We start from the raw sequence: 16,286 nt of genomic DNA, 5'->3' as shown, positions 1-16,286 counted from the left end.
ACTGAGTTTCAGGAATTAGAATAGAGGTTCCATCTTCCATAATTTTCTCAGGATGTTTCCATCCTCTTTCAACATCTCTCCAGGCCTTGTTGTCCACTGACTTAATAACCGCTACCATACGAGGTTTCCAGTAGTCATAGTTAGAGCCATCCAGTATAGGTGGTCTGTTTCCAAATACTAACAGATCCTTCTCCATAGTACCAGAATTTTGTTATCCCTAGATCTCACCCAAATGTAAACAGGAAGGGTGCCTGCTCTGATGCCAATTGAAAATTCTAGTAACACACGCTCGATGTTAAACTGGATGTTAAGACATCCACAATTACGCAGCACAGACAGTAATAATAGAACAACACAAAAACAATAAAGAACACACACAATTGTTTACCCAGTTCGTTTTAAACAACCTACTCTGGGGGCTACCAAGTCAGGGATGAAGTCCACTATTAGTAGTATCAATTCAAAGCTAAACTCCTTCGTTTACAACTTATCACTTAATCACTACCCAATGACCCTTCTACCTAGGTTCTCCCTAGATATGGAATATCTTCATTCCACTTCCCCTCAATCATAGCAGTGATTACACATAAATAAATAACAATTACAGATATAAGACACTCTTCAAAAACACACCATGATCTACTTAAAAGCTTCAATCAAGAGACACACACTCGTGCTTGAAAGCTTAGAGTGATATTACACAAACACAAACTATTCCAACTCAATCATCAAGGACAATTGCTTAGATCACACGAGACAGTTACAGAACAACAGTTCTTCACACACAAAATCTATTGTCTGCATTCCAAAATAGGATTACAGTCTTTTTATACGCAGTCTTGAGCCTTGGTATTTTTAAGTAACAAATTAGGGTTAACCAAGTTAACCTAATTTACACGCCATCTCTCTGTTACACAATGTGTTGTCAGCATGATCTTCTGGATGAAATATTCAGCACTAAATAAAAGCTTTCCTAGACTGATATTTGGGATAAATCAGGAAACACATTTAATAAATAATAACAGCTCCTGCTGTCACACACGGATGTCATGACATCGATCATGACATTCACTAGAAACCTGTATTAGCTTCACACATATGCAACCTGCATACTACAATATCAACCAGGTATGTTTTACCATTAATGCAACCAACATGAAAACACCTTTAGGGGTTTCCATATAAGAGAGACGAGTGAGAGGAATGTTATGGTTTTGTTTTCAGAGAGACAATTGTTATGTACTGAAGCGAGAGATAATTTTGCTTGTATATAAATATGTAAGACCTTTCACCATGGTTGATAATATGAACTGTGATAAAATAATTGCACCTTACACCTCGATCGTTTATAAGAAATGTGGTGATATACAAGCTCAAGTCCATTTTGTCACAATAAATGGAATATTATTGGTACTGGAATTCAAACCCTTTCACTCTAGGTACATTTCACTAAACTTGTTAATTATGACCGTAATGAAATGTATTTTAGTAAATACAAAAAAAATCGCACAAAAAAGAGTTATTATCACGGTTAACAGGGAGGTCGTTATAATATGGTATTACAAAAGGTTTATTTTGTAGTAGTGAATAAATGTGTCGAGGAACAACAAGCCATGTTTGAAAGACCTAATGCAGGCATGATGAACCACCTTAAGTCTTTGTTCATACAAACTAAGGTTGACAATATAGGCATCAATAATGTGTTTGTTTATCGAGGTGGTGTAGTGAATTTAATTCCTTATTTTTTGTTGAAAATAATTGGGAAGTTCGATACAGACTTGCACCCTCATAACTGATGGGGAGTTCGAGAGAATCGGGAGCACTAATGGGACTAATGCTCTAGGAGACAAGAGAGGGAGACATCACATTTCAACACAAAACCTTAAGGTTTTAGGTAAATAGTTTCTCTCTCTTATAAATCCAATACTCCACCCATTCATAACAAATGTTTTCCACGTTATGTTCTTGTGTTGTGAATGTTTTTCAAAATTGAGAAGTGTGTCCTCGTGACATTTCCGCTGTCATGGAAAATGACGAGTTATTGCTAGCGGATTAACACATGTGTATTGATGCAAAGTGTGTTGTGAGATTATGCCGATGGTTGAAGAGCTTCCTACCAACATGGAAGTTGCACCATAAAGTTTCAACATGGTTTTTGGCAAGTGAAATTTCTTGAAGTTGATTAATTTCAAGTGAATTATACTTTTCTTTAGGTGGGGTATGATAGTTTTTAAAACTATGATTATCGGTGAAGATAATGGGAAAATTCTTGGAATGGTGTAGCTTCAAGTGACTATAATATTTATGGTGGAGTATGATTTTCGGTGAAGACAATGAAAGTTAATTTACTATTTTTAAACAAGGTGGAGATTGTTGGGTTTGGTTGAAAATATATATGTTCAAGAAGTCCCATATTGCTGATGGATCATCATGAGGAGGAAGTATTTACATTGGGTAAAAAATTCACCTTAAGATTAATGACTCACCCAAACAAATGAGAGAGGCACCACACATTCATCCAAAACCTTAACATGATAAGGGAATGGGTCATCTCATTTATAAAGTGCTTAACCTCCACTTTTCTAAGAAATGTGGGACTTTGAACTCACATTTGTTTCTTCATACAACTCACACTTGCTTCCCAATAATCTCCCCTTCAAGTGTGAGTTCATCCACTATGCTCCTCCTCAAGCGGAAGCTCTTTCATCCACATGCTTTTCGCCATTGAGAGACGCTCTTATCTCGTCATGGGCACTTCAATGGGACACGTCGACTGACCACCATGTCAGGAGGACTTTGGATACAAGGAGTCGGTCCCTTATTCGAACCATGCTCTGATACTATTGACAGGGAGTCCGAGAGAGTCGGGAGCACTAATAGGACTAATGCTCCAGGAGCACAAGAGATGGAAACACCACATCTCAACTCAAAACCTTAAGGTGTTAGGTAAATGGATTCTCTCTCTTATAAATCCAACAATTCACCCATTCATAGGAAATGTAGGACTTTAACCACTCACACTTGCACACAAAAATAACATGGTATTCTCTATATATGAAGGAAAGACAATCCATATTTTGGGAGTACTCAAAGTGGATATCTCAGTGGGAACACTAACAAGAAAAACTTTTTTTATGGTTATATCATCTGAAGGAAATTTTTTTATGGTTATATCATCTGAAGGAAATTACAATTTCTGCTAGAACAAGAATGGATACATGTAATAGGAGGAGTCCCATTGACACTCCATCAAAGACTCTCTATATGGTGTCCGGATGGTATAGTAAAAAAAATTCAAGTCGACAAAAGATATTTTTTGGCTAAGGTTAATCAGCTTGATAAGAAAAAATTCGACAAAAATTTGACGAAAATCTCGCCGTGCCATCTAGCTGAGATAACATTTGCGCCTTTGGAAGTGCTTTTTATTTTTTAAATTTATATCCCATACATGGTTTCGTATGGGATCATGAGATTATGGGAAATGTTAACGTAGAAATTACCATTTCACCAACCGGTGGGTGGTGGATGACGACAACAATGACCAAGTGAGAAGTTTTGGCTCGAATTTCGATATAAGTGACTGAAAACATACTAAGAGCAGCCATATAGGGTGAATCCCAACAAAAGATGGTTGTCGAAGCCACAATAGTTAAAACTATTGAAAAACTAAAAATGGGCCAAAATGGCCAAAAAGCAGCTTCAGAAAGCCGCAGGCTCGACTGCATCTACGATGATGAGCATTTGGAGTTTAAAAAAGACCCAATAGCCTCAACCTTAAAGACGCAGACTCAAGATCTTTTGAAAGAAATAGACTTAGGAGATGGGACGATCAAAAGGTCAACCTATATAAGTGTCAAAATCAATCTAAACCTGAAGACCTAAGTAATTAAATAATTCAATAAATGTAAAGACTAATATATTTGCTTGGGATTAAAATGAGATGGCAAGCTGAGTCGGGAATTGATGGAGTTGAAACTAAACCTATAAATCATAGAAAATTGAGTTTGATTATTAAATGAAAATTTCTTTAGCCACCTCCCTATGAGGGTCACCCCCAGCGAAAATCCCAAAATACCCCTGCTTCGGAAATGAATTTTCGAAGCGTATTTTTTTAAAAAAAAATTCCACAATTCGGAAGTGCATCTCCGAAAACAACTCATGGGGGGTGTCTTCGGAGATGAACTTCCGAAAACACCTCATGGGGGGTGAATTCGGAAATTAACTTCCGAATTATGCAGAAACTGATTTTTTTTTTTTATGTTTTTTCTTAAACAGTCTCACATTTTAATTATAAACGCAAACGGCAAATAAAATAAGCGACATATAAACATAAAATACTAATATGATAAATAAAATCCAAAAACACTGTGCGAAAGACACAATCCGAAATCAAAACAAAACAAAACACGTCAAACAAAACAAAAACACGTTATTCTGCCCGACGAGCGTTACAAAATACACATCAAACAAAACAAAAACACATTATTCTGCCCGACGAGCGAACTCCTCAGAATGAAGATACTGATACCAATCCTCATCCCACTCAGTCTCAGAACCATCAGCATCAACCACGACTCTCACGCCAGATAGTTGAGCTTGAGCATCCGGGCCCCGGGCCCCCTGGGAACGAGAAGTAGAGCCGGTCGAAACCTTCTTCTTCTCCTTCACCTCCTTCACTCTGCGAGAGCACGAAGTAGAGTCAGTCGAAACCTTCTTCTTCTCCTTCACCTCCTTTTTTCCCTTAGCGCCACCCATTCCTGCGTAAAAATGAAGAAAGAAAGGTCCATGAGACCTCCTTTTATAAAAGAAGAAAGGCGACAAAAACGCTTGGGAAACGGACATGTCATTAAAGAACAAAGACGTTGGAAACCAGCGACACGCCGTCAAAGAAGTCAGAACGCATGCACACAAACTTCAAAGAAACAGGCACAATAAACAAAGGCGTTAAAAATAAAGTACTTGCAAATTAAAACGGACACTCCCTACCCTGGGGGTCCGACGCAGTCTGGGTCTCCCTACCCTATCTAATGCGTGCTGGTTGGTTGCCTGACATGTTCCTGTAAACAATTGAAATCGATTAATATGCGAGACAAAATAAAAAACTAAAAAATTTGAACTTCTGATACAATTCGGAAGTTCATTTCCGAAAACTGGGATGGAGGTGTTTTCGGAAATGAACTTCCGAAACACCCCTGCGATGGAGTTTTCTGAAACTTCCATGGCAGACCCCAAAATCAAACATAAAACCAATTCAAAAAGCTTCTAAACAACCTAAATACTACTAACAACCAGTCCATATATCATTTATGCAATTGAAACCCTAAATAACATGCATTTGAATAATGAATCTAACAAATTTAAAACTTACAAATTGAGTGATTTGTGGGCTTTTGAATGTTGTATAGCAATGTGATTGGAGCCTTGATGCAGCCTTGGAAGTGTGTTTGCACAAATTTTCGCCTTTGCTTGTTTTTTATTTGAGTTAGGGTAAATGAATGGGGGAGGGGGAGTGTTTTGATAAATCTGCAGAACGCGCACTATTTCGGAAGTGAACTTCCGAAATGTTGTTTTCAGAAATGAACTTCCGAAATAAGACAATTTTTTCAAAAAAAAGGCGTTTTCGGAGATGTATCTCCGAAAACACCTTTTTCTTGCATTTCGGAAATGCATTTCCGAAGCCAGGGGTAGTATGGGGTTTTCACCAGAGGTGGACTAGAAGGTAGGGAGGTTGGCAAAGAAATTCTCTTATTAAATACCTCAAATCTCCCCTAGATATTTAAGCATATAACATGAAGGAAAAAATAATCCGAATATATGAGTCACCTAATAAATCTCAAAGATTTGGGAAAGAATCAACTATGAAAAAAGCTAAATAAATACGGTCAAGACATAATAACACAATATCCTAGAGGGGATAATAATCATATTTATAACATGTCAACAATAATTTTGTTAAACCAGGAAGCATTAATTTATATAACAACATATATACAAGTTACAAGTGATGAACAACATTTGTTACACCAAGAATCACAACAACAATGATCATATCAAGGAAATATAAGCTAGTAGAAAAGATTGCATGCAAATTGTAAACAAATATCCCTCAAATCATTGTTTCTTCTTTTGAAGATACTTAATACTCGTCACACTATTCCATGCAAATCTAATTCTGTCTCGAGGAAAACATTTGTCAACACCATTTTGGATTGCAGAGAAGCCTTAAGCAACTTGATTCCCTGTTACAAAAATAAACATGCAAATCTATAAACACAACAATTCAGAAAATTTTACACATGTTTTGAGTTTGTTGATTCTGGTATATTTTACCTCATCCATTCCCATTTCAACATTCTTTTCTTGCAAGGTACCAATTTCCTTGATATTGAACTTGTTCAAAAGTGTGATGCTAGATATTGTTGACATTGGCTGAATCACCAAATCATCCATCACCATAAAAGTTATAACATCCTTCACAAAACCACTCTTGATATTGGAAAAACCTTTCTTTTCAACAACCTTCTTCTTTCCGACAAAACTAACTTCTTTGTTCATATAATGCAAGCATGCACCAATCACGGAAGAATCATATGCTACCTCATAACGACATCTATGTGGACACATGTATAGCTTAATTCCTTCTTCGGTATCGTCTTTGTCATCATTATCGGTAAGGAAGCCAGAGATTTGAGTTGAGGAGTATTGAGCTTTTGGATTTAAGAGAACATCCTTAGATTGGTCTGGTAGCATGTAACTTTGGTTGAGAGTCTCGACACTCTGATACAGATTTCCTAAGCTACCAACCATGCCATTTGTGCTTAGGAGCTTAACTACAGTACCAATAGGTAAGCATAGCAAGTTGAAGAGAAAATCTATGACAGATTTTGAAGCTTCAGCAAAGAGAACTTTGTTATTCTTTGTGTCGATGAGAAGCTTCAGTGAGACTTTGGTGGTAGAAGAAGAAGAAGCCATGTTGAACTGAGATAGCAGAAGAATACAAGAGACTATTGATTTATGGATGAATTTCAAAGAGTTGGGCGTGGTTGCACAATTATTTACCATATGCTTGCTTGGATGTGAGGGTTAGTATAAAAGAGAGAAAGATGTGAGAAAGAGTGTGAGAAGAGAGAAAGAATAGAAATAGTTAAGAGGAAATAACAATGATCTAAAAAATTGACAATAGAATCTTTGTTTTAAAAAAGTTATTCTCATAAAAAAAATTGTCAAAATATTATTAGTTTTATAATTTGTTTATTACAATTTTATTTATTAAATTAATTAAATAAGAGAGTTGAAAAAAATAAAAAAAATTCAATTAAAAACAATAATTAATTATTAAATTTGAAAATTAAACTTTAATTTTAATAAAATGAAACAAAGTCTATTTCTTTCATTTTGTAAATAAATGTTTTCTTTATATTTACAAAGGCTTCAGATACTGAAATAGAAACAATTGAAGCTTTGTTTCCATGAATGTTATGTAATTCCACTTTATCTCTTAATAAAAAATTTATGGGTTAAATTATCTGCACATGAGTTTTTAAAATTAGCGCATCATAACTCTTGGTTTATTAATAAAATCGAGAGATAAGATAGATTTTCTTTATAAAAAAACCCTTTGTATTGTTTATAGAGAATATTAATAAATTAATTTATTTTCAAACTATATTGTTTATTAAGAATATTCCATTGTTTACATATAATATTAAATTAAAAATTATTTTTTTTGAAGATCTAATTTTAAATCTTCGAATCATTAAATTCTGGGTAGATCAAATGTTGGGTGCCACATATTTTTTATGGCATTTGTATGCATTTGTTTCTGATATAAAACAAAACAAAAAAAGTTAGATAAATAAGCGATTTTCTGCTCAAATAAATATTTAATAACACAAATCTTAAACCCAAATAATTTTCTACTCTTGCAAACCTTCCTAGAGAATTTATCATGGCAAATGCTCTTGCAAACTTTAAAGTGGTGGATGTAGATAGTTTCAAGCACTTCATGATGTTTAATTATCAATTTTTGATATTCAACATGTTTTTATAACAGAAGTTTTTTGTGTTTCACATGGATCACTAATGATAGTGTTTTGAGTGTTGATACTCATGAAATTGACGAGGAAGATTTGTTTAAGGAGGGTGATCAATATCCTTAATGATCACGCTAAATTATCCCCTTGTTTTTTACAAAAACTGAGGTAAAATATATTTACCCCTCAGTTTCAGTAGAAAATCGTGGTGAATAAACTTTTTAAAAAAATATTACATTGTTTACGCAGAATATTAAAATACATTGACTACAACAAAACCAGATACATCATCGTCGCTGTTATTCTTGGAGAACAACAAATATTTGTTGTAATCCAGATTTTGATGCAAATCTTGTATGCATCTAACTTCTAATAAGTTATTGAAGATTGATCTTCCTTCTTTGTTTAAAGTGAAGCAAATGTGTTTTATCTGAACTTGCAATCCATCATAGAGAACTTTTCCATTATTCTTTAACTTGAAGCAAAGATTTCATTATCTTTAGCAAATGTTTTCACAAGAAAGAGAATAAATTATATAGTGGTGGGTATAATAGTTTGTTGTGGATTGATGTCTTGGCAATATCCTTAGCGTTGTTTCTTTATGAATGTAGGGTATATATTTGTTATTATAGCTGTGTAACAAGACTCCACAATTTTGTTAAAAAACCGAGGGAAAAAATATTTTATTTTTTAAATAAAAAATAAAGTAAGGAAATCCCTCAATTTTAGTAAAAAATCGAGGTAATAAGTTTCAAGATAAAAATGGTGAATGATAAAGAATTGAAAGTAACACGCCATGTTTCAATTTTAATATTTTAAGAATCACCATTTATTGTGTGTAGTTCACACCGCCAGTTGCAACAGGAAGATGTCCACCACCACTTGTTTAACATCCGCAAAGGTTCGTCAGAATCGCTAAGGGACTATCTCACCGACTTCAATGAAGCAACCATCGAAGTCGTCCCTTTAAGCAAAGAAATATTTGTGGGGGAGTTCTAAAACAAACTTAAGTTGGGACACTTCAACAAATCCCTCGCCCAAAAGACAGCACTTATACTGGCCAAAGTAAACGTCAGGGCGAAGTGCTACATCAAAGGGAGATAAAAGCAATGTTGAAAAGAAGGCTCGTGATGTCAAGGAGTCCACCCTGGGATCCGAGAGCTCCATCCCTTTAGGAAAAACAATGACACCTCGCACGTGAAGGACAAGTCCACGTTCAAAAGAGTGGCAAAGTCAGTGGAGAGTTTCACGCCTTTGAGTACCGCCAAGAACAAATATGGCACGAGGTATTTCACCTCCACAACATCCCAACACCACCGACCCCCAAGGCCGAGGTAATGGGATATGAACCTAGAAGGTGATGTAAGTTCCATAGGGTCAAAGGATATCATACTGATGATTGTTATCAGCTAAAGAAGGAAATAGATAAACTGATACAAAATGGACACCTTAAAAAATATGTGAAGGGAGATCCTTTCCAACCCGGTGGAGAGACATAACCCGCACGCGTGGGAAGGTTTTGGAAGGCCTATACCAAACAAAGCCAAGGAACCATTCTAGGGCGGGGTTAGTAAAGCGGAACGTCATATCCTCAACACCATAGTAGGGGGATTCGCTGGGGGTGGTGAGACCAACTCCGCCCGCAAAAAGATATGCTCTTCAAGTTCTGAGAACAGAAAACAACCCTGAGGTCAAGAGTACGAAAGTTCCATAAATTAGGATTGCTTTCTCAGATGAAAATGTGTTTGTGGTTCATCCTCACTATGATGATCCCATGGTCATAATCGTCAAATGCTAAGAATGGGAGATCAAAAGAGTCCTAGTGGACCACGGAAGCTCCACCTACATAGTGTATTGGGATTCTTTCTAGAGACGATGCCTTAATCTCAAGGACTTGAAGCCCTTCAAGGGACCGCTGGTCGAATTTTCAAGATATCAAGTGCAAGTAAAAAGGTACTTCACTCTAAGGATCACATTTGGAGAGCAGGACCATGCCAAAGAGATAAAGGTTGAGTATCTAGTCATTGATGCCCCCTCTTTGTATAATATGATTATTGGGAGACCAGCCTTTAACCAACTGGGAGCCACTTTATCTACCTTGTATTTATGCATGAAAGATTCACTCCCCAATGGGCGAGTAGGAGTTGTTCGAAAAGATCCGGAAATCTCCATGAAGTGTTACGCATAAAGCCTCAAGTTAAAAAGGACGCACCTTCCAAGTGTAAGGGCAAAAAGTACAGCCATGAGATAATGTTGTTCGATGAAGCGGACGAGAACAAGGAAGTCTCTCATCCGACCTCACAACACAATGAAGACTGAAAGAAAGAAGGAATGTTCCCTTCTCCTCTTGAACCATCTATGTAGCCATTCTTATTATGCTATTAATCTATCTAGTTGTTTTATCTTTTGTTATTTGTTTACCTAATTGACATTTTTTCATAGGCGAGTACTAAAACTCGGCCGATTGTAACGACAATTTGTTAGTTGGGATGAAATATTTTTCCCTTTATGCATTCAGGGGGCGATGGTTTTCAATGAGACATCTCATCCTTATTTATCTATATCTATTCGCTATGTCAAACCTTTGTAGAAAATCCAGGATCACGAGAAAGCCTCTCAATAGAGGCAATGATATACATTGGATCCCCAAAGAGAGGATCATTTCTTCCCGTAGGGGCAATTATATATGTTGGATCCCCTCATCATGGAACTCCTTGGATAAAGCGGAGGAGGTCGGTACTAACATCGATCCACCATGGGGTGATATTCTCACCTTCACTAGGCTCTGTTTCCTGGACAACAACAGAAAGGGACCCCTCTCATAGCCTTTAAACTTTAGCTTATGATAACTTTGAGGTCAATATCTCAACCGCTCTCTTCTGCCCCCCGGATGGTCAAACCCGCAAGGTGACTTTTTGGACTATTAACGTCTGAGCTGAAGAACTTGATCCTCTCCCATCTCTGTATGCGCTCTTCAATCATGGTCTTGTCCATTTGGTTTGCATAAACAAAATACGGGTCATAAAAGGGTATATGGCCCAACAAGCGAAAAGAAAAAGTCGTATACCTATATAGGAAGCAAGGTGTTCACCACCCTCTCGATAGAGCTTAATTACTTCCCTACAGTCTGTGACCTCAAACTTCCAAAGTAAGCGAACGGTCCTTCTCTCCTCGGGGGACAGGAACACCCAATCGTAATCTGTAACTATCTTTGGGTCCTCCAAGAGAATCATTGTCGCTACCCAACATTCCAAGAGAATCCTCTCGACCCCGCACCTCGACAAACTTATCTTTAAAATACATATAGTTATTGAAAAATTGTTTGAAATTCAAAAATCGTTCTACACGTGTTAAGTCATGTATCTGTTTAACCGACTTAAGAAGTCCTTTGCAGAATTAAAAATTGTGTTTTTTCATGAATCATTGTCATTCTAAACTATTGCACTCCTTCATAAAAATGTCTCAAACTTTTGCACCAATTCATAGAAGTTTCTTAGGATGTATTTAAGGCCAAATACATCATAAATTCAAATTAAATTTTAATGCAATTCAAATTAATTTTCTAAGTGTTCATTCATTTTAAAAATGTTAAACCTTTGTGCATACCATTCAAATCATTCATAACACTTTCATAATAATTTTTTAGAATTTAAGGTTCATATATTATTGAATTGTACATTGAAAGAGAATATCAATTGTCTATTAAAATTGATTCAAGACCAACTTCATATATTCAAATTTGTTCAAGTATTATAATTGATCACCAACTATGCAGTGACTTAATTTGTTAAGAAAGTCTGAGTACTTTCTAAAAATGCTTGCAAATAGAAAGTTATATATTTTTTATTTGTGTTTGAAAATATTTTTGATTCAGAAATATTCAAAATCCACCATAATTGTTTGTGTTTTGGTAAAATCAAGGTAGTGGCGTGTTTCTTTGTTATCGTTAGAAGATTGTAGGAGAAGTCTTAGTGTCAGACTTGTACAAAAATCTAAAAATTATAAAAATCTCTCACAGGATGTGAGGATACTAGATGTACCCTTGATTAGAAAGAGAAACTAGTATATAACATCGTTGTGTTCTTTATTTTTCTGCAGGTACATTATGCTCTAAATGTACCATTAATTAAAAAGAGAAACTATTATACACTCTTGTATTCTTTATTTTTCTACATTTAAATTATGCAGTTAACTTCATAAATTCATCAACATATTTTTGAAAAAATAAAAACATGAGAACATCTTTCAAAAATAATCAAAAAAAATTAAATGTTAAAATCTAATTCACCCCATTTTAAATCACACTCTGAAAATAGATATCTTCTGCACCATATGATTATTTTAGGATCAAGTAGCTACTCTAACCACTTTTCTAATTACTTCTTAACTAATTAAGATAGGAGAAATCTTTGTGTTAGACTTGTACAAAAATCTAAAAATTATAAAAATTTATCAGCAATTGTGAGGATATTAGATGTACCCTTGATTAGAAAGAGAAACTAATAACACTGTTGTGTTCTTTATTTTTCTGCAGATAAATTATGCTCTAAATGTACCATTAATTAAAAAGAAAAAGTATTATACACCGTTGTATTCTTTATTTTTCTACATTTAAATTATGCATTTAACTTCATAAATTCATCAGCATATTTTTGAAAAAATAAAAACATGAGAGCATCTCTCGAAAATAATCAAAAAAATTAAATCTTAAAATCTAATTCACCTCATTTTAAATTACACTCTGAAAATAGATATCTTCTACACCATATGATGATTACTTTTCTACACCATATGATTACTTTAGGAACAAGTAACTACTCTGACCACTTTTCTAATTACTTCTTAACTAAATGGAAGTTACTTATTGATAAGTAACAACTATTACAGCTCCAATGACATCTAGTTTTAGTATTTGACATCATGACATGCTTCAAATTGTTATCACTTTCTTCTTCCATATATATGCTTCAACCTTTAATAAAACGCAAACATAAAATAAATTTTTATCACTTAAATTTTATATTTTAACAGCACATTTCACAATAAAAACATGCATTTGCAGTATAAAGAATACTTAGATTTTTGCTGATGTGTGAATTGACTAATACAGATACTTTTGGATTAAATGATATTGTTAGTAGTTGATTAGTTGATAGTTGATAAAATATAGTTTTAGAGAGTTGTTTAGAAAGAAGGCTATTTCATTGATTTCTTGAATGATAAATTACAAGATAGCAATTGCTTATTTATAGGCTCAAGTCACCAACCTCTCAATGGTGGTGAATATTTCTACATCTCTTTAGTTCTTTCTATAATTCTCATGATAGATTAGTATCATGATGATTCTAGGTTATTCTATATTTTACATACACTTATAATTCTAGATTGATCTACCATATCCATTCACACTATAGTTCTAGATTATTCTACCATATTCTTATACACTATAATTCTAGGATATTCTACCATTTTCATACATATTATATTTAGAATATTCTAGAAATTTGTAGCAATTTCAACACTCCTCCTTGATGCAAATTTCCGTGACTCCAAGCATAGCTCGTAGCTCTTCAAATCTTGGTCTCGCCAACACTTTCGTGAATATATCTGCAATTTGATCTTATGTCCTGCAGTAGTCGAGTTTGATCTCTTTAGTTGCTTCGGCTTCTCTGATAAAGTGATACTTGATTGCTATGTGTTTTGTTCTACTGTGATGCACTAGATTTTTTGCCATTGCAATTGCTGATTTATTGTCACAATTGATCTTAGTAGGCTCATCTTGTTTTTCTCCCATGTCTTCGAGTATCCTGCGGAGCCATATAGCTTGACTCGTTGCTTCAGCAGCTGCCACGTACTATGCTTCTGCTGTTGATTGTGCAACTGTAGCTTGCTTCTTTGACGCCCAAGAAAAAATTCCTGATCCTAGAGAGAAAGCATAGCCAGAGGTGCTCTTCATGTCATCTAGTGAACCTGCCCAATCACTGTCGGTGTAGCCAAGTAATCTGGAGTTGGTTTCGGTAGTGTACCATATACCGAACTCTTTTGTTCCTTAAAGATACCTCAAAATTCTTTTTCCTGCTCCAAAGTGTATTTGACTTGGGCTTTGCATGAATCTTGATAGAAGACTTGTAGCATACATTATATCTGGTCGTGTAGCTGTTAAATATAGGAGACTTCCAATTAGACTTATGTATTTAGATGCATCAGCTTCTGGTGCTCCATCATTCTTTTGTAGTTTCTCATTTTTTATGAGTGGAGTAGCGACAGGTTTGCAACCGTACATTTTGAATTTCTTAAGTAAGCCTTCGGTGTATTACTTTTGTGAGATGAATATCCCTTCATTTCTCTGACTTACCTCTATACCGAGGAAGTAACTCATCAAACCAAGGTCGGTCATCTCAAAGGTCTTCATCATGTCTTCTTTAAACTCCATCATCATCTTAGTATTGTTTCCCGTGTAGATAAGGTCATCTACATATAGAGAGAGTAAGAGAGTGTACTGACATTGGGACTTGATGTAAAGTGTAGGCTCACTCTTGCTCCTCCTGAATCCTCGATCCATGAAATATTGATCGATTATGCTATACCATGCTCGAGGTGCTTGCTTCAAACCGTAGAGTGCTTTTCTTAGTCTTAACACTTTGCTTTCTTCACCTTCATATATGAATCCTCGTGGCTGCTCCACATAGATCTCTTCTTCAAGTACGCCATTAAGGAAGGCAGACTTGAAATCTAGTTAATGGATACTCCATCCTTTTTGTGCCGCAAGAGCTATTAGAGCTCTTATGGTATCAAGACGAGCTACTGGTGCAAATGTCTCATTGTAGTCAATCTCAGGTTGTTGTGAGTAACCCTTAGCTACTAGCCTTGCCTTGTGTTTCTGTATGGTTCCATCAGGGTTGAGCTTTGTCTTATAGACCCACTTAACCCCAATGATATCTTTTCCATGGGGACGATTTACTAACTCCCATGTGTTGTTTTTCTCGATCATCCTTATCTCTTCTTCCATTGCCTTGACCCATACTTCCTGCTTTGACGCTTCTTCAAAACTTCCAGGTTCAAGTATGGCCATGTTACAGGTTTCATATATGTCCACCAAGGATCTTACTCGTCTTGGAGTAGACTCTGGTGATGATAGTTCTTGTTCTTGCTCTTGTTGTTGTGGTGGAGGTGAAAGAGGTTCACCTGATTCTTCTTCCTCGGGTTCTTCATCCTCGGGTTCTTCTTGAGGTAGTTGAGCTGGTATAAGGATGTTCTTCTCCACTTTTTCTTCATCCCAATTCCAAGAAGCATTCTCATCAACTTCAACATCTCGACTGATGATGAGTTTTTTAGTTTGCAAGTTGTAGACACGGTAGCCCTTAGAGATTGTGCTATACCCCATGAAGATACCTCGTATAGTCTTGTCTTCAAGCTTATGCCTCTTCACGTCTGGAATATGAATGTAGCATATAGATCCAAAGACCCTTAGGTGCTTTGCTGATGGCTTCTTCCCGCTCCAGGCTTCAATTGGAGTCTTATCTTGTACTGCCTTAGTTGGACATCTATTGAGTATGTAAACAGCAGTGTAGACCGCTTCAGCCCAGAATGTGTTAGGCATTCCCTTCTCCTTGAGCATCGATCTAGCTATCTCCATAACTGTGCAATTCTTTCTCTCGGACACACCATTTTGTTGAGGTGAATATGCGACTGTAAGTTGTCGCTCTATGCCTTTATCCGCGCAAAATCTGTCAAACTCACGAGAGTTGTACTCTTTGCCGCGATCACTTCTTAGTACTTTTATCCGTTTTCCACTTTGATTTTCCGCAAGGGCCTTGAACTTTTTGAATACTCCAAAGACTTCTGTTTTTTCTTTTAGGAAATAGACCTATGTCATTCTAGAGAAGTCGTCAATGAAGAGTATAAAGTACCTGTTGTTCTCATGTGATGGCGTCCTCATCAGTCCACATACGTCGGTATGTATCAACTCCAACAGGTCTTTTGCTCTCCATGCTCTGCTTGTTGAAAATGGAAATCGGTGTTGCTTACCAAGGAGACACCCTTCGCACACTTCATTGTTGTACTTTATGCTTGGAAGATCTCTCATCATGTTCTTCTCATGTAACTGCTTCAAGGCATGTGTGTTGAAGTGGCCAAATCTTCGATGCCAGAGCCATGAATCATCGACTTGTACTTTCATGGCAATGTTAGTTGCATATTTTAAATTTAGCGGGAAGCTTCTATTGCTCTTATTCATCTTCACTTGGGCAATCT

The 16,286-nt window shown here is 35.9% G+C and overlaps 1 protein-coding gene across 1 annotated transcript; it reads right to left on the bottom strand.

Annotated features, from left to right (window-relative positions):
• Positions 1 to 5,962: 5,962 nt before the first annotated feature.
• LOC131645843 (uncharacterized) lies at positions 5,963 to 7,014 on the bottom strand. Its single transcript, XM_058916042.1, has 2 exons — positions 6,331 to 7,014; positions 5,963 to 6,239 (listed from the first exon to the last, which is right to left on the bottom strand). Exons 1-2 carry the CDS (start codon positions 6,970 to 6,972, stop codon positions 6,147 to 6,149), a joined length of 735 nt encoding a protein of 244 aa, XP_058772025.1. The 5' UTR covers positions 6,973 to 7,014; the 3' UTR covers positions 5,963 to 6,146.
• Positions 7,015 to 16,286: the final 9,272 nt, after the last annotated feature.

Source organism: Vicia villosa, linkage group LG2 (genome assembly GCF_029867415.1).
Source record: "Vicia villosa cultivar HV-30 ecotype Madison, WI linkage group LG2, Vvil1.0, whole genome shotgun sequence".
In the NCBI taxonomy this organism is placed as follows: domain Eukaryota; kingdom Viridiplantae; phylum Streptophyta; class Magnoliopsida; order Fabales; family Fabaceae; genus Vicia; species Vicia villosa.
Note: the sequence above shows the minus strand (reverse complement) of the source record. Positions and strands in the feature narration are given on the sequence as shown.

Coding starts and splice junctions, on each gene's coding strand:
- LOC131645843 (XM_058916042.1), bottom strand. CDS start 6,972: ATGGCTTCTTCTTCTTCTACCACCAAAGTCTCACTGAAGCTTCTCATC. Junction 6,240..6,330: donor TTGAAATGGGAATGGATGAG/GTAAAATATACC, acceptor TTTTTGTAACAG/GGAATCAAGTTGCTTAAGGC.